The sequence below is a fragment of the Pteropus alecto genome, unplaced genomic scaffold (assembly GCF_000325575.1).
Source record: "Pteropus alecto unplaced genomic scaffold, ASM32557v1 scaffold40, whole genome shotgun sequence".
In the NCBI taxonomy this organism is placed as follows: domain Eukaryota; kingdom Metazoa; phylum Chordata; class Mammalia; order Chiroptera; family Pteropodidae; genus Pteropus; species Pteropus alecto.
The window spans coordinates 15695709-15718725 of NW_006431919.1; the positions used below are offsets into that span (position 1 = coordinate 15695709).

The 23017-nt window shown below is 43.2% G+C and overlaps 1 protein-coding gene across 1 annotated transcript in view; it reads left to right on the top strand.

Moving 5' to 3' along the window:
- The window catches only part of DOCK2 (dedicator of cytokinesis 2), a 367177-nt gene that overhangs the window by 70290 nt on the left and 273870 nt on the right, over window positions 1-23017 (top strand). The window contains exon 23 of the mRNA XM_006906499.2: window positions 14482-14590. Within this exon, the coding sequence (XP_006906561.1) occupies window positions 14482-14590 (109 nt within the window). The remainder of the gene's footprint in view (window positions 1-14481; window positions 14591-23017) is intronic.

Below are 23017 nucleotides of genomic sequence, written 5' to 3' on the forward strand. Positions count from 1 at the left end.
TGGGAAACTAGAAAATAGAAGGTTCAATGCTTTGAGATTTCTAAGCCAGCTGGTAGAAATTGTAATGTAATTATTGCTTTTGGGGCTTATTGTATCTGGTATTGTGTTTGTTTCCTGTTATTCCTTTGTCCTCTTTCCTCATGTGCATCACTGCAGCTGATCTAGCTCCCATTAGTTGTTCCCTTGCCTTTTTTTTTTTTCTTTTTTTTTGCACATACTGCACACGAACATTTTTAAGGGCTGGAGATTTTCCTGTATCGATATGCAGGATGCAGTCAGGTAAGGGAAGAAGAGACGTTGTTGACAAGGAATGGAATTATTTAGGATTCTTTATTTCTATCATATAACCAAAGAAAATGATTTTCCTGTGCCCTCTTCTTGTGTCACTAGCTCCTGGGTCAAAGTCTGGGGCAGGTGCCTCTGGGCACATGCCTATGCCATATCTGCAACAAAAGCTGGTAGAGCATCTTCAGGCTTCTGCCACAGGGAGGCCGGCATAAAAATTCAGGAAATCTTTAAATTGTAGAAAGTATGTCCAAAAGATGCTGAGTGGACATAAATATGACCAATATCTACTAGGCTTTTCTAGGATGACTGAGCCCCTGGGAGATACAGAGCATAGCGAGGAACATTTAGAAAGAGCTGAAATGATTATCTTCTAGGCATTGAGCTTCTTTACAAAACTCCTTGCAGTGCCTTTTATCCTAAAGCTCAGACGACCAGCCGAGCTGATCCCCAAGGTTTCTGAGCCGTGGAATTATTCCAAGTCTGAAGCAGCCTGTACTTCCCTGATCCACATGATAGACACTGACTAGCTTCCCTTCCTACTGGCCAGGCACGTAGAAATGAGCCGGCAGCACTTCTGTAAGGATGACTCTCTAAAAGAGAAGATCCAGAGCACAGGGCTGCAGTAAGATGTGCTCTCACTTGTCTGTGCTCCTTGCAAATCCTAATGTTGCAGCAGGCTAGGATATAGGAGGCAGCATGGGGTAACGGTTATAGTCATGGTCATTGTTGGCTCAGTGCTGGTCAGTGTTCACATGGACAGACCTTGGAGGCGGTCACATATCTGTCCCTGTAAGTACTCTAATTAGCGAGTGACCCAGCCTCTCTGAGCCTCAGTTTCCTTATCTATAAATGGGGATAAACCAGCTCTTAGTGTTTTGGTAATGAAATGAGATCATGAACAAAGTTCTCAATGTGATATCTGGTACTTATTCCAGATAGCTGTTACCGTGTTTTCACTTAGGAGAGATAGCAAGGGTGCTTTTTTTCAAAAATTCAGGTTTAAATTAGTAAAGGAAGTTCTGGTATCTTGATTCATCTCCAATGTCTGGCTTACTGATCATGCTCTCCTAAACATTTCTTACTGTTTATTTTTCAAGGGAGGGTATCTTTACCAGGTGTCTGTGCTTTTTGAAGAGCATAATACAGAGACTTTAATGTTCCTGTGAATTCACATTGGTCTGTTGCTTGCCCATTGGGTGGCCCTGCTTATGTCTGCTGCTTTCACTTCCCTTGTGTGTATGGTCAGACCCCTTTGGCCCAAGCAGCCTTGACCCAGCTCTCTGTTCCCGTCTTGCTCTGCCTATCTTTTCTTTTGCATCATGTCTTCTGCTCTGTTACAGATCTGCTTATTTAGTTCTTGCTTCCTCCTCCTCCTCCGTGTAATCCCAGTCTCCTGGGGCTGTTCTACCATCCACAAATTCCTCCGTCACTGCCCTCATCCTGATCCCCTTTGCTTATGAGAGGCAGTCAGCTCAGAGGCTAAAGGCATAGTCTCTGGAGCTAGGTCACTGGGGTTTGAATTCTACGTTTGAATCCTACCACTACCGTATACTAATGTTTATGATCATGAGAAAATTATTTAGTCTGCCTAAAGCTTAGCTTTCTCATATGTAAAACAGGCATGTATGTAAAAACCCTTGCAGGGTTCTTGTGCAGACTAAATGAGCTGATTGGTGTCAGGCATTTAGCACAGTGCCTGTCACATAGCAAGTGCCCCCTGTTATTGTCATCAGTTAAGGCATTTCATTTGCTGTCTCCATCAGTCTTCACAAAAATCCTGTGGAGGTCTTCACGTCTTGACTTCATCTTCTCCTGCTCCTCACTCGCTCTGTGCCAGCCACACAGGCCTCCTTGCTGTGGCTCGGACGCCTGACTCAGGGCCTTTGCACCCTTCCCCAGATACGTGCTTGCTCATGCCCTCACCTCTTTTACATCTTTGCTCAGATGTCTCTCTTACCGCCCTATTTACAGTCACAACCCCTGTCCCCAGCACTTCTGATTCTCCCTTTCGCTCTGCTTTTTGTCTTATTTTTCCTCCCCGTAGAACTAATCACGTGAACGTACTATTCAATAATTAGTTATGCTTTTGTTTACTGCCTTCTCCTTGCTGGAATGTCAGCTCCAGGAGGACAGGAGTCTTTGTTTTGCGCTGTGTCCCAAGCACTGAGAATAGCACCTGGCGCTCATCGGCACTCATTCCATGTGAAATGGGACACCGCTTTTACCCCCTGCCACAGATCAGCTGAGGCTTAGATTCAGGCTCAAAGGTCACACAGCTAAGAATCTAGAGTGAGGCTTCACATTCTACCTCAACCAACTAAGTGAATTTAAGAACTGAACATTTTTCAGTCCCTGCAAATCTAAAGTGTGGTGGGCCAAGAGGAGGGGCTGTCCTGAGAAAGAGCAGCTCAGACCGAAAGGGTTGACCTGCTGGGTGCTGTCGGGGCTGCTGAGAGGCACAGAGCTGCGTGGCTTTAGGTGCTATCATCCTCGAGCACAGTAGGATTTCAGTAAAGAAAATGATGACTTGGAGCAGGAGTTGTCAGGAAAGGCATCCTCACTATTTTGGCAAAGCTGCCCAGGCAACCATCACTTTATCCTTGTATCCTCCCAAGGAATGAATAAGAAAAAACTGACGTAGGGCTAGCCCAGGTGGGCTCACACTCCTTGGAAAAGAATCACTGGTCAGGGAAAGATAAACACACTCAGCATCTTGGTGGGAGCAGCAGCACCTTCAGGTGCCCTCCTGCTTGCCAGCGCTTACCTGGAAGCTGAAGGCTGGCCACGGCCTGTGCGGTGCCGTTTACCTGCACTGGGGCTGCAACTCTATTAACACAGGCATCAAAGGAGCACGGTTCATACCTCCAGTGGAAACCCCCAGTCTGGCTCACTTCACCAGGCCGGGCATCATTGCCCTTCCTCTAATTGCCTTCAGCATCGGGTGACCTGATGCTCTCTTTTGCCTTTTTTATTTTGTATCTTGCTTTATTCTTCCCTGCTCCCCTACTCCCAAGCTCCACTTCACCCTGCCACCAGTTCAGTTTCTTCTTATGTAAATATTACATGCTAGTCTATCCTCTAGGTCATGAATATGTTAGGCAGCAAGAATGTCTGAATAAAGCTCAAACAGTAGCCTGCAGTTGGAGGGCCTACCTAAGCCTCTTCCTTTTTAAACAAATGTGAGTATAACTTGAAGGTACTTGCCACTGTGATTTGTTTTCATTGTTCACATATGAATAAATATTAAAATGTAATCATCTGTTTATGCTGAGCCTGGTCTTCAATGCTGGTCACATTGCTATTCCTGTTTCTCCTGCATATAATTTGTTTACATGTTAATGCCATTTATTCCTATGTAAGCTTTTGTTTTCAGTTTTGAATATAATTTCACTTTTTGATGACAGTAATGACTCAGTAAACTTCACAATTGCAGTTAATGGAATTATTTTATGATAACATTAACTTGGCATCAGATCAGGATGGAAGAGTAAACTGTCATCAAAGGGATATTGTCAAACAGTTACTTCCCTTTAATTTATTATGTTTCATGAGTTGCTACAGTGCAGAGGAGAAGCTAGCAGGCTGTTTCTTACAAATACATGTGAAGGCACTTTTTAAACTGTTAAGTAAGTTGCCATTATTATAATATGACATTGTGCATATTCACTTTTACATAGTCCTCTTTTCCCTTTGTATATGGAAATATTGATAAACTTTATTGGGTACCTGTTATGTGCTTTGGGACTTTGTTAAGTACTAGGAACTCTGCAGTTAATATCAGACTTCCTCAAGTAGCAACAATCTAGTGGGCAAGACAGACATGCAAACCAGCAATCAACTCCCAGTTTCCTGAAATAAGCAATGATCAGTGGTATGATACAGTGGAGACTAGCCCATGGTTCCTAGGGGCAGACAGGTTTGAATGACAAACTCCACCTCTGGAGGGTTGGCAGGATTTCTCAGAGAAGGTGGTATTTTAAAGTAGACATTGAAAGGCATTTAAGAAGCCTGCCCATGGGAAGTATGTTTGGAATGTTAAATGCATTTTCGACTTAGAATATGTTCCACTTACAATGGTTTAATCAGGATGTAACCCCATCATAAGTCAAGGAGCATCTGTAGAGGGAACAACACATGAAATAGAACTAATTACTGCTACTACTCTGAGGTACCACTTGATAAGCCTCTCCTCTGTACTCGGCCCTGTATCGCTTACCTCCTACCTCACTTACTACAGTGACCCTGTAAAGTGTAGATATTATTATATTCATTTTACAGAAGGAGAAATTGAGGCCCAGAGAGGTGCAGAAAGTGCCTCTAGGCCACACATCTAGACATTGGTGTGTGGGTGGGTGGGGGGGTCCGACATCCAAGCCTCGGTTCTCTGTGCTAGTCTGTGTCCACCGTGAAGGGCATGCTTGCGGAGAAGACTGGGCGGGAGGTGGAGCTGTGGTCTTGGAGGAGAGCGGACGGTGTGTCTGAAGAGGTGGGTTGAAGCTAGACTGTGAAATGCCTTGAGTGCCAGACTGAGGAGTTTGACCTCTCTGCTGGGGATACTGGCACAGACGCTGCCCTCCGTCCTCAGAGCACAGAACGAATACCCCAGTGAGTGTATAAACTAATTCATTGGGATCAAATAGAAATATTAAAATGTCCTTATTTCCTCCCAAAATGAAAAAAATTAAACTTTATAAATATTTGACTTAGAATAGTACATGGATATAATTTATAAATAAACAAGCATCTATTGAGAATTATGCTTAAAATATTTTTTTCTCAAAGGAACAGTTTGGAAACCCCTGCTTTTAGCCGTGGGGAGCCACTGAAATTCTAAAGCAGGAGAATGACACGATCACATTCATGTTTTAGAAGGATTACTGCAGAAGCGAGGTTAGTATGTGGAATGTGGTGTAGAGTAGGAAAGGCAGGATGTCAATAACGAGCTATCGCAATAATCCAGGCAAGAGGCCTGGAGCTGAGGTGGTCACAGTGGAGCTGGAGAAGGAAAGGATGAAGGTAGGCGTTTACAGGCGGCGGGGCTGCCAGACCTAATTGAATGTGAGAGTGGAGTTGAAGGACAAGGTCGATCTGAGGCTGAGCTTTGGGACCCATTCGATAAGGCATTGTTCATCAGCGTAACAAGTACACGGGAGGAGCAGGTTTGGGGGAGGGTAAGATGGTGTTTGATGTGGGGCATGTTAAGTTTGAGGTGTTCGTTGGCATAGCCAGATGGAAATGTCCAGCAGGCAGTTAGATGCACATCTGGAGTTCAGGAGAGTGAGAATGCAGATACTGTTTTGGTAGAAATAGACCCAAAGAGATATTTGAAGCTATAGGTGAGCAATACTGTGAAATTCAGGATGAAACCCAGGAGATTAGGATGTTGAAGAGACAGTCGGAGAGCCCCAAAGAAGGAGGCTCAGGGTCATAGGAAAGGGAGCAGAAAGGATTGGCATTCCAGGAGCCAAGAAAGGGTTTGTATCAAGGAGGGAGTATATCAGCCTTATCAACTGCTATAGTCAGGTCATGAGGACTGAAAACTGATCAGAGGCAAGGTGCAATTAGGAAGTCTTCGGTGAATTAGCAATCCCTTTCTCAGAGTTTAGCATCTTTCCTAACATCCATTCAGGGGAGCATCAGGGAGCAGGGTGATCAGGTGCAGTTGATTTCTGATCGTTTACATGTGAATTAGGTGCATTGTGAGTTGTCCTTTGCCAGGTATAATCCTAGACCTGCTTCCCCTTATGGATCCTTAGGAGGCTAGGTAAACTGTTTCCTATTTGGTGCCCATCTCATAACTCTGCTCACAGCAAAGTGTAAGACATCATTCTTGTCCACTTCCATTGTCCCTGTAAATGGCTTAATTTTGCAGAACAAGACTATCTGTGATGTAGATAGTTAAGGGAAAAGACATGGAGGACACAAGATATCCATTCATTCAGGTCGAAACCGTAGACAATTTTCTTTTCTTGTTAACTCCTTGTTAGAAGTCTGGAATCTAGCTTGACGTCAGAATCCTGGCCTTTATGCAAAAATGGCTATTTTTGTCAAATGCTGAGGCTAACAGTTCCTCAGAAAATGACTTGGGTGGGAGATCAATTTACTGAATAAATATGTAGGTTTATGAAACATGTTAGCAAATCCCCTGTAACTAAATATGAACATGCAGGATAATAAAGGGTCTGGTTAGCCAGGAGGTGAAATTCACCATGCTAAAGTAATTGTCAGGGGTGCACAAGACTGAATCAGAATGGCTGGGTATACTGGATGATCCACTTCAAATGCACTTTGGGCAGGCATCCTCTGAAGCAGAATTCGTTTCCTTAACAGGAATGAGTATTGCTCAGTTGTTTGGCTTGCTGCTATTGTGTCCTTGGAGTGGGCGAAAATTAAAAAGGACTTAGTTGTGGGGCATACATGTGATAATGTAGTACCTCCTCCATGGGAACAAATGCTACGGTGTAGCCTCTCCTAAACCCAAGAAGCCGATGCAGAGCATGGCAAGGGCCCTGCTCCGACTCACACTGGAGCCTTTGTCTGCTGCGCACATTGCGTGTTCTGCTTTTCTGAACCTGGCATTTTGCCATTTTTCTCTCATTTTGGAAGGTATCCAGGTGGCAAGAGGAGTGTGAGCCTCGTAATTAATTCATAAGTGGTCCCAGGGCCGGGAAACCTAAAGATAGTAAACAGCTTTTCTGTACATGGGTATCTCTCAACTTTTTAAAATTGCCCTTAGAGCCTACAACTTCAAAAGGGCCTTTAACAGTGCTTATTGTCCTTAACATTCGGCACTAACACATTACCTGTCCCATGCACACTGGGCCCTAATACCATGTTCTTCTTTTTACCCCTTGAGTTGATAACGGAATTCTGTTTCCATCTAGTTGATTTATCTAATGGTAGAGGTTTGGTTTGCATTAACAACCAAGTGTTTATCTAACAAATATTTATTGAGTAGCCTCTAGGCCACTCTGCTGGACACCAGAAATATGACAACGAATTGGACAAACTCAGGCCTAATCTTCATGAGATTTTTAATTTAGCTGGGAAGGGAGTCGTTAAGCAGATGGTCATGTGGGCACCTGTGAAGTCAATGGGATGAGTGTGCGAGCTGCTCCGAGAGCATAGAATAAGGCGATTGAGTCTTATCATAGGGTCAGGGAGATGTCCTGGAGAAAGTGCCATCTCAGCTGTCACCTGAATGCTGAGTAGGAGTTGGCAGGTGAAGAGGAGAGTGTGATCGATGAGAATAAAGCTGGAAGGAGGTCCCTGACCTCTTGGAGGTTGACTCAGTTGAGCTGTGGGGAGGCCAAAGTGGCTGAAATTCAGTGACAGAGGGATAGAGTAGCAGGCCCAGAGGGATGGGAAGGGGCAGATCTTGGAGATCTTTGAAGGCCAGGCTATGGCTATGGACATTATCCTGAGGGGAGCATTAAAAGATTTTGAAAGGAGAATGATATCACTTTTGTGTTTTGAAACAGTCCTCTGGCCATTGTAGGAAATGAATTGAAAAGAAATAAGAGTGAAGGAAGGGATGTGGGCTCAGAAACCCCTACAGGTGAGAGGTGATGGGGATGTGGATTAAAGGTGGTACTGATGAAGATGGAGGATGGAAAATGGCTTTGGTGACTATAGTTAACAATACTGTATTGTATATTTGAGGGTCGCTAAGAGAGTAAATCTTAAATGTTGGTACTTGATGACTAGATGACATTCAGGCTCTTCAAGATTTACCTTTACCTATTCCAGGCTCTTGGGTGCCTGTGGGGCCATATGCCATTTTGGAGAGTTCTGTGGTGAGGGTGCGGGAGGGGGGGCAGGGGGGAGGGGTGGCGGAGCAGGCTTGGTCTTGGATGATCAGCACACTCTACCTGCCTCTTTGACAATAGAAGCCAGTTAAGAATCCTGAGTATTCCCCAAATGGTAAAGTGGCCCGTCTAGAGATGAGGGAATCAGCACCCAGAGGGAAGTAACCTACTAAAGGTCACGGCACTAATGCTGGAGTCGGGTTTAAAATTCAGTTCTGGGGATCCAGACCACCGCTCTTTCTGCTACACCGCCCTCTGCTGGCAGCTGGTTTGGCCCTTAGCCATCCTACTCTAATGAGGTCTCCAGTAATGCAAACCTTAGCATGTTTGAACTTAACACTTCCTCCGGTATTCCCAGATTTCAACAGAGAGTTTTACTGCACATGTATTTTTAAAAACAGCACCATTAGTAAGGAAAATGTTAAAAATTCTATTTGACTCCACACACCGAATATCAAAGCTCTCAGGAACAGAGCAGGAACCCTGGGGTTAATTATCCTTCTCAGGAAGCCACAGACTGAAAGGACAAAGTTCAGATGCTCTTGGCATGACCACCATTTAGAGTAATAATAATAACTTGACATTTCTTAGGCAATTTCTCTAGCCAGAGCCCAGCCCAGGAACCAGGAGGTAGGTGAAAAATTAGCATGTCGATTCTGTAATTGTAGAAGAAAACTGCCTCCAGTTGTATGCTTGAGCTAGATCCCCTGCCTCCAGCCCCAGTTCTCACACTGAGAATGAGTGGATTTGGGAAAGACTTTGGGGAAAAGGATTGTTACAGAAAGGAGCTGGAAGGCAAGAAACATTCACCCCCAAAGAAAAAGTAGATCTCATTTTAAATTAAATGTCATATTTACTTGTTTAAAGATCAGAATATAATGTAAAAGTGTATAAGGGGATTGTTGACATACACAGTCCTTTTTCTAAGATATAATGTGTAGATTTCCAGATTTTACTAGGGGTGTGTGTATATGTAATCATTATGCAACTTAATTTTTTCTGTTATTACTTAAAATATCATGGGTACTTCCTAGGTGATTAAAAACTAAAGGGAGAAATGGTAAGAGGAGCAGTCAAAACCGAATTTCTTCTTGGCACCCAAACTTTTAGAACAACTAGGCCTAAAGAGAAAGAGCTGGAAGGACTCTGCTGAATATTAGCTTGTCTTTCAAGTAGATGATGCAATCTGTATTATTCTCTATATGTCTTAGAGCCATTAACGTGTGTGTATGTGTGTTTCTCTCCTTAGCTACATTGTTTTAGTAATGCTCAATTTCTAATTATATTGAGAGAAAAAACCCTGAATATCATTTTTCATGCGAATGGGGAAATTTACTTAAGTGCAGAATTATGCAACTTAGTTCTTGCCAAATTACATAAAAGCTGCAGCTTCTCTCAGTAGAATGAAGGGTGATGTGGGGCACACATCACTCCCTTCATAACTGAAGTTCTTTTCCAGGCTTTTGCCTACACCTTATTACCTACTTATACTATTAATTTATTACACAGGCTTGCCATATTTTAAAAGTAAAGTGAATGTTTTAGATGGATTGCTTTTCTTTTGTTTCTTCCATATTGTTTACTTCTTTTTAAATTATTATTTAGGCTATTTACACTTCCACCTGAAGCAGTTTTGCTTAGCTATTGCATTAATATTTGTGTCTTCATTCTAAACCTTTTTCAAAACAGGATCCTCACATATTGAGTTTGTCTTTTTCCCTCTCATCTATAAATCATTCTTCCTTGGGGTGATTTACACAAAGTAGACTGTTTAGTGAAACTTATTTGCAGTTTGCTCTAAGGAGTGATCCCTCCTCAGTGAGGGGACTGGCACACAGAGCTGGTCTGAGCCCTGCCTATGGCAGGGAGGGCTGGTGGCATTCAGCTAAATGAAATCTGGGTGGAGTTCTGTCCACCAAGGCCACTTGACAGTTCACAGCGGCAACACTGCAGTTGCCCTCACCCTTCCTCACATAGTCCCTTTCTGGTACATTTTAAATTTTCTCCTCTAACGGAATAATGCTTTACATTTTAACTTTGTTACTCTGCAAAAGACAATTTCCTTGGCCACTGTTGAGCTGGACAACTCACTCCAGGCTCATTGCACCAAAATTTTATGTCTTAATCAGTGATTTCTGATTCATTTCAGGTACATAGACCTTGGTGTTAGGGGAAGGGGTTGGGATGGTGACAGTACCATGCAGGGAAGATGTGAATCAGAGAGAAGACTGTCTCATTCATGAATCTTTTCCAGCCCTAGTGCTTTGACTTAAATGTGCCTGCTGAGTACACTGAAGGGTTTCTTTCTGTAAGTAGGATCAATAAATGCAAAGATGATTTTCAAACAGCCCTGACCACTGGTTTGGCTATAATTATTCTTCAGCCCAGGTTGTGTTCATTTATCTAGAGAAATTTGCTAAATAAGTGGTCTCCCTTCCACAGTATTCCTCCAGTGTCTAGCATCACATCTGGGGACACAAAAGTATCTTAACTTACATAGCAAAGTAACCAAATGGTGTGGTGTGACATCATTGTTTGAGGAATTTTGCTCGGCTCCATATGAGATCATGGAGACACTTAAAACAGATTTCATTTTTAAAACCTTCCAATTAGTCTGCTCCCAGGCAATTGTGAAATGAGTCAGGTATGTGTCTCGCCAAGAGCATATTTAGGCAAAGTTGTGGAGTGGGAGACAGGAAAGCTGGGCCTAGGACTAATCCTGGGGGCATTTGTGGGACTGCTGGGGAGGAAGGAAGGAGGTGGGAGGACAGGCCATGGTGGCCTGGGAGGGGGTTGCTGAGGGCAGAGAGGTGCCACCAGATGTTGCTTTGACATGCTGTACTTGTACATGATTCCTCTGGGGAGAGGGACTGAATCTTACGTTAATCTCCACTGCACTGCCTGGCACACAGTAGGTGCTCAATAAATGGTATAGTAATTCTCTTTCTGAAGACACTGAGTTCTTTCTCCTTAATGTTTAGAAAGCAAAAATGGATGGATTTGAAGGAAAAATATGATACTATATATCAATAGCTAACATTCATTGAGTATTTACTATGTGTTAGGCACTGTGCTAATCGCTTTTTACTTATTATTTGATTGTAGGACCATATGGGGCTAGTGCCATTTTACTAATGAGAAAACTGGGCCTTAGAGAGATAAGGAACTGAGCCAAGGTCACCTAACTAATAAGTGGCAGAGCAGAGTTTGGAAACTACACAGTGTCACCTACATTTCTATATAGAGGAGGGGGAGATATAAGGAGGGTGCCTGCGAATGAGGCTCAGCGGAGCTGGAAGTGGCTGAGGTACGGAAAACAAACTAGGACGGGGTGCCAGGAAACCGTCCACCGGTGGATTCTAAAGTGAACCTTCCTGCTGGCTTTACAAGCCTGAGGATGCCTTGGTTAGATTCTGCTCCCTTGGGCCGCTGGCCTGAGGTCGCCATCTCCATTTTAGGCTGAAGCTTTATGTACCTGCTTGGAAGAGGCATTGCAAAGCATTGCACACACCGTATGGGGCTCCATTTGCATCTGGTGAGTGCTCAGCTGTGCACAGTGTCTCCTTAATGAATCACATGCAATCTGAGCATCGCTATATTTATCCAAGCCCTGGGAGCTGGAGCGCCTGCTGCGGTTGGGCTGACTCTCATGCCCCAGAATGGCGCCTCGCAGGTCGTTCCAGTTTTCCTTGTGTCCAGGGCCTTCAGGCCCTTCAGTAACTCATTCCCTGGCAGAATCAACCCACTTCTGAAGTATCTTTCTAGGCATTCTGAAGCCAGAACACGTGTTTCCCTCCCGAAGCTATGACAGAGACCAAGTGCTAAAAAGAGACCTTGAAACTACATCTGCTGTGCCCTTGATTTCAAGGCTACGCTTAAAGCCTTGCAGATAAATAAGGCATTATTTTTCTTTTCTCCTCAAGCTTCTCAGGGGAGGCCCCACAGTGCTGAATGGCCCCCATCATCAATTTATTTCTTCCATATAATTTAAAATTTTTATATATTTTTTTCATTAGTCACTTCTTCCCCAAAATATTCCCTTTATTTATGTACACTCCGATCAGAGAGTTTGCCAGTATGATCACTTCTGCGCTCAGGAATCAACAGCAACAATAATAGCTGACGTTTACTTAACACTTACTAACTGCCAGCTACAATGGTAAACATTTGAAAGGAATTGTCTCATTTTTCTTCCACCTTAAAATAACCCTTTGAGCATTACATCTCCATTTTGTCAATAAGGAAGGTAAGATTCAGAGACATAATTTCTCTGAGGCCACACAGCCAGTATATGGAGGCATCTGGCAGATAGCAAAGCCTTTTTCACTAAATAGATTTGTTTCCTTTCTTCTTTTTCCAACTACAGGCATTTCCTCCAACTCTTCTTATTGCCACTTAGTAAAACCCCAGGCCTAAGTAGCCAGTGTAAACTGCAAGCCATTGTCCCACAGAATCGTTTTGGTTTTTTTTTATCCTTTGTGAAACTTAGCAGGGATCAATGTAATTTCCTTCCCTGGCCTGGAGCGTGGTGTTAAGGCACTGACTCCTGACATGAACAACAAGGAGCAGCTTGGGTTCCCACAGAGGCAGAGGCAGATGCCCCGGTCTTGTCCTCAGGAGGTTTGTGTCATCTGCCCTCCCCTGTTAGGGCGCAGAAGGAGAAGAATGCGGAGTTCCAGTTCCAGCGACACTCCCGGCACAGTCTGTGACTTAGTCCTAGAGCAATCACAGCATATCTTGCTGGAGAAATTAAATTCAGTTTCCTACAAAGTGTGAAAGTTGAGTGGAAGGCCTTGACTTAGGCTTACAGGTTAAAAGTCACTTTTCCTTCTCACCTCTATCAAATAGCATTTAAAAGACGGCGTGAAGCCAAGTCACTTTCCCACCCTGGGTCTCAGTGTCCTCAACCACACAGTGAGAAACACAGACTAGGCACTCACTGGCCTTTCCCACAGATCTTGATCTAGAACTCTAGGGAGCTGCGGAGAGAGGAGGAGAGAAGCTGCTTTAGGCACTCCTGGTTCCTCTTGCCTCCGTGGCCTTGAGCTAGACACCCAGAAAGTCAGCAGCAACTGCCGGCTCATGGGCTCTTCAGCACTGGCTTCCCCTTAAGCTTCTCACTTCAGGAGGGCTTTAGGAAGGGGTCAGTTAGGAAAAAGAAGAGAAAGAAGGAGAGCGACTAGAGACACAGAGAGAGCAGCAGAGATAAACATACAGCCGCACGGAGAGACAGAGAGCGAATGATGCTCAGAAGACAGAGAGGCGCACTTACAGAGAAAGGAAGTAGAAGAGAAGCAGAAAGAAGAGAAAAGGGGGCCAGAGGATGGCTGGGGATTTAGTGGAGACAGCGCTGAGGTGGCCTTGATGCACTGCCAGTCCTGTGGTTGACAGAGCAAACAAACCTGTGAAGTGTGCCAGCGCTTTATCTGAGGAAAGCACCTTTGCCACAGCCAGCAGCCCGGTAGTGTTGACTGTGAATGGGGCCGTGACAGGAGACGCTCTTTATCTGAAACGGGAACAGAAGCCATCTTCTCTGTATTCCGCACGGGATGCCACAGATTAGGCTGCGGATATTTCATGGTCGGCAATAGAGGCTTGTCGAGAGGCTTTGGGCTGAACAGCACTCTCAGACTGGGCCAAGAGGGTGATAAGACTCAGGGGCCTTTTATACAAGGGGATGATTTCTATAAAATGTCACATGTGTGTCTTAGCACAGGGCCTGATAATCTCTGTTAGGATACCTGTCAAGATGTTAACAATCACTAATCACTGGGCGGGATTACTGAGGAGTCTCACTTTGTAAGTAATGCTTTTCTGCAATGTGTACATTTTTTACAGTAACAGCACAAGACCTTTATAATTAGAGGAATAGAAGATTTAAATTAGGTAATAAGTATGCTCCTGAAATGACAGGGCAGCGAAAACAAGGCCCCTGACATGGAACGAGCATGCCCCTCCTGTTCGCCTGACAAACCTTCGATGGCTGACTAGACAGTTGTGTATTTGAAAATATTTCTCCTTGATGTTTGCATGATATTTTGAAAATCTAATGACCACAGTCTCCCCTCCGATTCTTGAAGAAGGCTGAAATTATTAATGTCCTCTTGGCTCAGATTTTATACCTCTGAGGTCCTTCAGGGTTTAATAAAAACGACGGTGGGGGTGGGTTTGTTATGTGAGCATTTCTGTTCCATATGGGTGGACGTGGGTTTTTCCCTCGAGTGAATTATGCATGTGGCACCTGCTGCAGCAACCGCCTTCTGGCCAGAGTCTCCATCTCCCACCCCTTTCTCTTTTCAATTTTAAAAAAAATTTGTGGCTGGCACACACTTTCAAAGGTATTGCCTGTTGGCATGAGAAATGACCCAGATGTGTCTTCTTTCAGGCTCTACGAAGGCAAAGAACAGATGGAGTTTGAAGAATCTATGAGACGGCTCTTTGAATCAATCAACAACCTGATGAAAAGTCAATATAAAACCACCATCCTTTTGCAGGTTGGTTTACGCTGCAAAAATAATCTGTCTTTTCCCTTGGTCATTTGATAAACAATGACATGGTGAGATAATGTCTACTTTTGCTTGAACATGAAGCCCTGTGCTGGCTGAAGGCGTGGGCAGGCTACATGGTGTAATGGCCCCAAAGACCAAGGGCTCCGTAGGGCGGGAGAAAGCATGATTATAGTTTCCCATGAAGGTAGCAGTGCCTCTTTTAAAATAGCGCTGAAGCTTTTGCTACCTAGAAGCAAGTAGGTCAAACTTGATCCACTTTCAATGATGAGAATGGTTAAGGTGGCAGTTCCTTAAAATCATCCACCCTTTATTCTCAACACCGTAAACTCAGCTCTGCCTTTGAAGGAAGAGACTCTTTCAGGAAGACATCATAACTACACGTTTCTTGGGGTAAGGAATGAAGGGACAAAGGGCATAAGAAGGTAGGGGAAGGAAGGAGAAGGAAGGGAGGTGAGAAAGCCGATGAGCCAGTGAGCATTCACAGTACAGAGGCGACCGGGCCAACAAGACTCTTCCTCGTCAGCTGCACGACGTCTCAGTGTCTTATTTTCCTCATCTATAAAACTGCATTGTTTGGGTGAGGATCAAATAAACACTGTTTGAAAAAGAGCAAATTATAAAACGTTATGCAGATGTGGAGAACTAATATGATTATCATGGTTTTGGCATAAGTCTTATTACCTAGGTTCTTATTGTCTGGATAGCTGTGTTAGAAATGCCTCATTTTCTCTGGGATTCGGCCCAGATTATGCTGGTTTCTCTTCATGGATTTCTACCCCAGAGCCGTGGAAAGGGGCTTCATCTCTTTTTAAATTTGTTCTAAGGGCCAAATTTAACTTTAAGGATTTACATACGATCAAAGATGCTTTCTACCTATTTGTATGGTTTTTGAAAAATTATCAAAGAAGAATTTAAGGTCATATTCAAATATGGGAGCAGTACCTGAAGAGAATTTAATGTTGTTATGGGGTATGAGGAACGGTCCAATGAGGGGAGAGGGGTCAAAGCTGTGTGATGTTGGCAGACCCCACACATGGAATCTTCTCCGATGTTGGCATTTGCTGCAGGAGAAAGAGCTTTGGATTTTGAGCCAGAGAGCCCGGGGTGGGAGTTGGGTGTCCACACTTGGGCACACAAAGCTTGGCAAATCATTTTCATTTTCTGGGCCTCCATTTTTCCTCCTGTAAAATGGGAAGCCTAATGTCTAATGAAGGATTATTGAGAGGATTAAATAAAGTAATATATGATAGGGCCTGTTACATAGTTCAGTTTAAATAATGTTTAGTCTTTTATATCTCTCTCTCCTTCACCTCCTCATAAAACAGAAGCTTTGGGAGCATTTTCCCAGCCCAGGATCTGGAAGGGGATATTTGTGTTCCTGATCCTGTCACAGGAAGCCAAACAGTGTTAGGACATTCAGGTATTCGGTGAGATCAAAAAGCAGATATAAATTTCAAGGAGAATAACTCACAAAAACTGACTTTATTAAAAGAGAAAAAGGAAGGCAAAGTTTTACCAAGTGAAATAGCACCAGATGACTGGAGTCTCGATTCTGAGCCTGTGTGGGGTACAGTGGGAAAGAAGATCTATTAGTAATGTCTGCCATACGTTTTGAGTGAGAGCGCAGAGTGCCAGTGATTGACATTCCTGGTTCAGTCTTTACATTTCCAGCTGGTTAGCAGCTTGTGGTGGAAACCCTAATTCATGCCTGCCTTGGTTTGAAGTAGAGCTGATCTGCTTCAGTTTCAGCTTTGTCCATTGTGAATTCTGGGACCTAAACACGTTATTTCTGCTTTCTAAGGCTCGTCTAACTTTTGTGAATGGCTTTCTGTAGTTATCCTCATTGTTCAGCATTGTCATGGGAGCAGCTCACCCCAAACTGTGGAGAATTTAAAGCCAGTCATTCAAAGAGGGTAGAAGGAGCATTAAAAACACCTTTCATTTATTAAGTACCTACCATGTGCCCAGCACGAAGCTAGGCTTTCACAGTGTTTTTAATCCTGTCTTCAGTTTCCATAAGAGACTCATCAAGTTAAATAATTCATCCTAAATCACACCTATCCATAGTGATAGAGCTAGGATTTCAATCTACCCAGGTCTCCTAAATCCAAAGTTAATATTCTTCTCTAAGCCACAATAAATGGGTTAGGCTAGGCGGTGCCATGTGTTTTCAATAATGAGCCATATGCTAGAAGTCCGTGTGTATGCCAGCCCTTTAAGCATTGTTGATAAAACTGATGGCAGGTTGAGACAGTCGACACCAGACACTTGTGAATTGGATGTAGCTCGAATGTGAGTAAAGGGCATTTGGGGACACTGTGCAGACCCATTTGACTCATCCTCCTTCAGGTCTGTGATTCATCATAATGTTCTAATTTGGTGGTACCAGTAGAGATAAAAGAACAGCTCATATTGCATGACATGCTCCCTTAGCCACTATGATTGCCACTCCTGCTAATAAAGCCACTAGAGTGTACAGGAAGTCAGGGATATTATATATATCTCTAATATCTGAACCAGAGGCTGCCACATAGTAGGTACTCAAATATCTTTTGGCAGAATAAATGAAAGAATGAATACTAGCTTCTGCCGTTTTATGTTTTGGCATTTATTATGTGTTATGCATTAAGCTAAAAGCTTTACATATATTATTAGCTCGTTTGCTTTTTATAACAACAACCTTATTAGGGAAATACTCTGCTTATCGCTGCTTTACAGACGAGGAAATGGAGGCTTAGAGGGGTTGAGCAACTTAGCTACAGCTGAGAAGCGGCAGGTCTGGGATTTGAATCCAGGCTATATAAGCCCGGAGTTTGAGTTCCTAATCACCACCGAATGAACACAGGATAGTTTCATCAAGGACCCAAGTCTTCTGGCAAAATGCCAGGTGGATAAGCAATAAGCAACAGTAAAGATGGGCAGACGTTTGCTCTATAAGCACGGAGGTGAACTAATTAAGGATGCATCTTTCTTTCCTCTCTTTTTGTTAATTGGCGTAAAATATTCAAATGTTTGAACTAAGGGAAGAAAGTGGCCCATTCTTGAGAAGTGGCCTGCAGGCTGTGCGCTGAATCCTCAGACATAGGAGAAATGAGACGTAATATTTAACAGCAGGCGCTGGAGTGTCACCTCGTATGTAAATGATTCTTTAATTGTGCCCCCTTCTCAATTATACACCCATACTTAGGATTAATGTAATGATGGATTTATGATGAGTGGGATGAAATTTTGTTCTAATGAGGCTACTGTAGTCGTACTGATAGCTCACGTTTTTCAATTAATCTTCGCTCAGCCCTATAAAGTAGATAACTTTATTTCTTTCATTCACCTGGTAAGGAAACTGGAGCACATAGCATTAACTTTCCCAAGGACACGTAGATAAAAATGGTCCAACTGGACTAGAACACAGTCTGCCTCTTCAGCCATTTCGTACACCGAACATTTCTGCCTCCTGCGAGGCCTTGGGGGCCAGCATAATGTTGGGTTACAGAAAGCGTGGAGACATACGTATTCTAGAACCTCTCGGTCCCTCTTCCCTTCTCTTTTACTGAAAGATTAGTGACGAGGCTGAAAATCCTGAGAGTTGCATGCATTTTCCTCAGGGACAGCTCAGCGTCTCTCAGGGAGCTGCCTTCTGGTCACGTAGTAGTAAATGCCTGTGACATTGTTTCTCCAGTTTCTATGCACCTTGACTGTCCATCATTTGGCTGAAAAAAAGAGATTGAAAATTGATGGGATGGGATTATTGTCTGAGCCCTCGAACGAGGAAGCTGTCCAGTGTTCTTGTATAACCTCACACCATTGCACAATATTCTCTTTTTGGCTAGCAGTCTGTGTCAGCTGGCACCAATACTGCGCGTGCTCACTCTGTTTTCACGAGGGGGGGGGAGGGGGGAGTCTGGAAACACTCAAAAGACAGTTCTCCTTTGAGTTTGAGAGAATACAACTGATTTGCTTTGTTTATTATTATTATTAAATGTTTGCTATTTGTAGCTGCCTGGGTTTCTTAATTCTGGTGAAGTCCCTCTGGATAGCAATTTTTTAAGTGTCTTCCTGTGACTTCTCTCTGGGCCAGTAAAATCACTATTGCTTGGTTTGAGTCTGGCCCTCTTCTTGAGGGATATACCTGGCCTCTGGCAGAGGGGTCCAGAGTTGGTGATTAATCTAAGAAATTTATTTGGTGTCACACAGTAAACCAGTTAGTTATTGACCTGATAAATGTGACTATTCTTGCAACTCCTATACATGTGGTAAGGAGGATTCTTAACTTAAGGAATGTTGGAAAAACTGTACCTTCTTTCAGAAACTATCATCGTAAAGAGGGGAAGGTTCTTTATGTCCTCCACCAAATCAGGCTTTCCCCCCACTTGAGACTTCCCCACTTGCCAACATGGAAGCCATCCCTAAAGCAGGATGGGAAGAAGCAGAGCACACTGGTAAGGAGCAAGAATCAGGTATACAACCTTCCTAGGCTACTTATCAGCTGTGTGGCATCTGGCGAATTATTTAACCTCTGTGCTACAGTTTCCTTATTGGTAAAAAGAGATGATGGTATCTACTCATAGAGCAGATGTAAGAATGAAACAAGATCATGCATGTAAAGTGTTTGACACATATAACATTTCCAATAATAGTTGCAATTTTAAATCTCTATGATTAATAAGCCTATTATATGTGTATTTATTTCCCTATTATATATATGTATATTCATATATATATATAAACATATCTGTGTGTATTTCTCTTAAATATTATATGTAATATAGGAATGTATACTATGGAGTGAAATTAATAACATGACACAGTATTATTTTATGTAGAGTAGGGTCTTAATGAGAGTAGAAATAATAGTAACAGTAAAGCAACACAGCTCTCTAGGCCAACAGGTCTAGAAAGCCTAGCCGTTTCTAATTCCCAGGGCCTAGAAACATGGAGCAAGTGCTTATAGCTGAGCTGCTCTGTCTTCCGGGGATGGTTGTTGGTTGCACCTGCTGAGCCTACGGCTATCACTTCACTCACGTGTGCCAGGGCTGTGTGAAGTGCGGGACTGTCGACATGAGCCCCATGGCCAGCGCTGTGCTGTACAGTGGGGCCAAGACAAAAGACTTGGCAAACTTCTTGCGTCACAGATGGGCTGTCCCCACTGGAAAAGAAAACCACGGGCCTGCCGCTTCTCTGTGTGGCTGAAAGTTGAGTTGATAACACCCTCTGCAGCTCAGGGTGACAACTATTCAGGCTGTTTTACTCACTGCCAGTCCAGAACTAGGAAGCTGGGAAGATTGGCTCCTCCTTTAGCAGTCCTTCTCACAGCCCTGCCTGGCTCCTCCTCCCTGAGAGCTGGAGTGTGTACCTGTGAGCCCCACGCAGACTCCTGGTGGCTGCTGTTCTGCAGATCACTCCAAAGCCCTGCAACGATGTGTAGCCTTTGAAAGCCAGCAACTTGCTGCAGACACTGAAGTCGTGACTTTCCCCAGCTTGCTGAGGGTTTGTTTCTGTTTTTGTTCTCTCACTTTGGTCTTGATTATGATGAGTGCATCTTATACTTTGTCTAGTTGTGGGGAAATGAGGGCATGTGCTTAAGAGGTGACATAAGGAAAGATCTAGCACATACACTGTTATGGGCATGCTGGCCATTAGAATAGGCACATGGTATGCTTTGTTTCACATCATTCCCCTTGGTCCCACGTGAAGATGCTGAGGCTCAGGGTAAAGAAATGGGACGAGGCACACGCTGGTGCTAGCTGGAGCGCTGGGATTCCTGCCCTTGTCTCTGCGGGCCCAGAGCTCTGTGGTCTTCGCCTTAAGAATGGATAAAAGATAGAAGTGCTTGGACCAGCCCTTTTCAGGGTATCTGCCTCAGCCTATGGTATGTTTGAACAGCCTGCAGATGTGTTTGATTTGGCTAGCACAGTGTTAAAACAAGTCAACAAGAATGACCCATTCTTTAGACGGAGTGTGGGTTCCACACACCTCATCACTCCCCATGGGGCTGTGCCCATCTCATTTCACTGCTTTCTATTGCTTGCCCAGCCCTACAGGCATCTGCTTTAGCTACATATGCTTGGTGTTTCTCAATAAAGATGGGCTGAGCAGCTAGGTTGGAGTGCACTATGTACTACAGCCGCCTCGAGGAATGACATAACACATTTTAGCATATTAAAATTGTGAAAACTTCTGCAATGAAAAATAAAACTCAACAGTTTATCTTTGCTTAAACCAGACTTTCCCTAAATTATTTGAATGTAAATTCTTCCCCCCACCACAGAATACCTAATACCATCCTACGGGACAAGGGTGTCCCAATAGAACACAGTTTTAGGAACATGGGCTTTTGAATCTTGTTATCGCTTGTCATCTTGATTTGAAAGAATAAAGAAAATAAATCTCTAGACACAAAATCTAATAACTATAAAGAAAAAGTCTGACAAATCTGACAATATACAAATTAAAATCCTTCTGTGCAACGAAAGATACGATAAACAAAGCTAAAAGGCAAGCAACAGTCAAACTACAGGACGAGCAAGAGAAAATTTTTGCAAAATGTCTTACTGCAAAAAAGGGTTAATATTAATGATACATAAAGACTTCCATGAACCAATATGAAGTCACCCAAAAGAAAAATGGGTGAAGAATATGAACAAGCAAATTAATAAATATAGATGTTCAATAAATATAGAAAAGATGCCTACCTGCCCTGGAAACCAAATTGTTGCACATTATATATCAGACTGACAGAACTAAAAAGATTTGTATATCAGGGCTAGCAAGGTTATAGGGCCAGGAGTAAAAGGAAGTGGGTTACCACTTCTTCCTAAGGTAATATGATGCTATCTTCTAAAAGGTACATTTGTATATACGTATATACATTTTGAAACACTAATTCCTCTTCACGCAAGCAGTCCATCCATCCTACAGGGAATCTTACAGATACACTAATGTATATGTTAAATATTTTTCTTACTACATATTTTATAATAAAGAAAAACTAAAGATAGAATGGAGTCCGTCAGTAGAGGAGGGCTTGAAAAGGTACGGTGTATGTATGCACAAGGGCATTGCTGTGGGGCGATTAGAGAAGAGGAGCGAGCCCTCTGGAATGATGTGCAAAATGCCAGAGGTATGTGGTTAGCTGCAAAAAGCAAGTCGCAAAACTGTATAAATCCCACACACGTGCACGTGCACCTACATGCACACACACGATCGATCCTACATCAAAAGCAATCTGGAAGGACACTCACCGCTATGTTGACAGTGGTCCTTTCTGGGGAGTAGGGATTAAGGCTGAGATAGAGATGTGGGAACTCAGGAGCAATATTTACCCTATTAATTATCTTGTGTGAATTTTTTTTCATCAAACATTTATTACTGACTTTTAAGAATCACAAAGAACAAAGTGGAAAAAAGGATGGCGGCATAGAGAGAGACTCTTGCTATCTGAGTGAGGTGGGCATGGCATGGAGCTTCAGTTAGAGGGGTGAATTTACAAGTGCCCACCTGAATCTGAATCCTGGCACTCCCGTTTGCTAACTCTGTGACCTTGGGCTAGTTAGCGAACCTTTTGGGCTCTAGAGTTTTCTTATCCATAATAAATGTATTTCCCTTGTAGGGCTGAAATAAGGTATTAATCTAAAAATAAAAAGTCAAAATGAGAGACAACAAACATTTATTTGGGATCAAAAAAATTGCAAATCTTGGAGCACAGATTGAGGCAGAAACCCAAATAGTGTCCTGATTATAGGGTGAAGGCAAGGAGTTTTTAATGAGAAAAAGGAAAGGAAATAATTATAAGCATAGGAGAAAGGAATTTCTATTGGTGTTAACAGAGTTACTCTTCAGCCATACATGGCTGGTTACTGATTCTGCCTTCAGAAGGAGAGGCCATAATCGTCAGTCCTTGGGATCAGTCCCTGTGCTTTTACTCTTTGCTTTGCAAACAGTTGTTTTTAAGACCATATTGGTTTGCCTAGTCTAAAGGTTATTTTGCCCAGTTCAAACATTCCAGAGGTTCAAGGAGTAAAACGTGCAAGGCAGTTCCTCTAAAAAGGCTGTTCTGGCTCTACTTTGAAATGGCTCTGCTTATGTCATTTTTCACAAAGGTTTAACAAGATAATCTAACAACAGTGTTTAGCACGGTGTCTGCCCCACTGCAAGTTCTCAAGAGAACAGGCGTGATCGTTATTTATGTTAACTAAGAAGCTCAGTAAGATTTTCTTTAAGAAAGGAATTTTCACTATTTTAATTCTGGTTTAATTGTAAAGAATGATACCTATTGACCACAGAACACTTAGAATGTACAGGAAAATGAAAAGAAAATAAAAATGCATGCTTCCACTAGATTCTTAAACATTTTTTCCAGCCATGTGACTTAACCTGCCGCGGAAATGGCAGCCTCCTCTGCTGCTTAGCGAATGG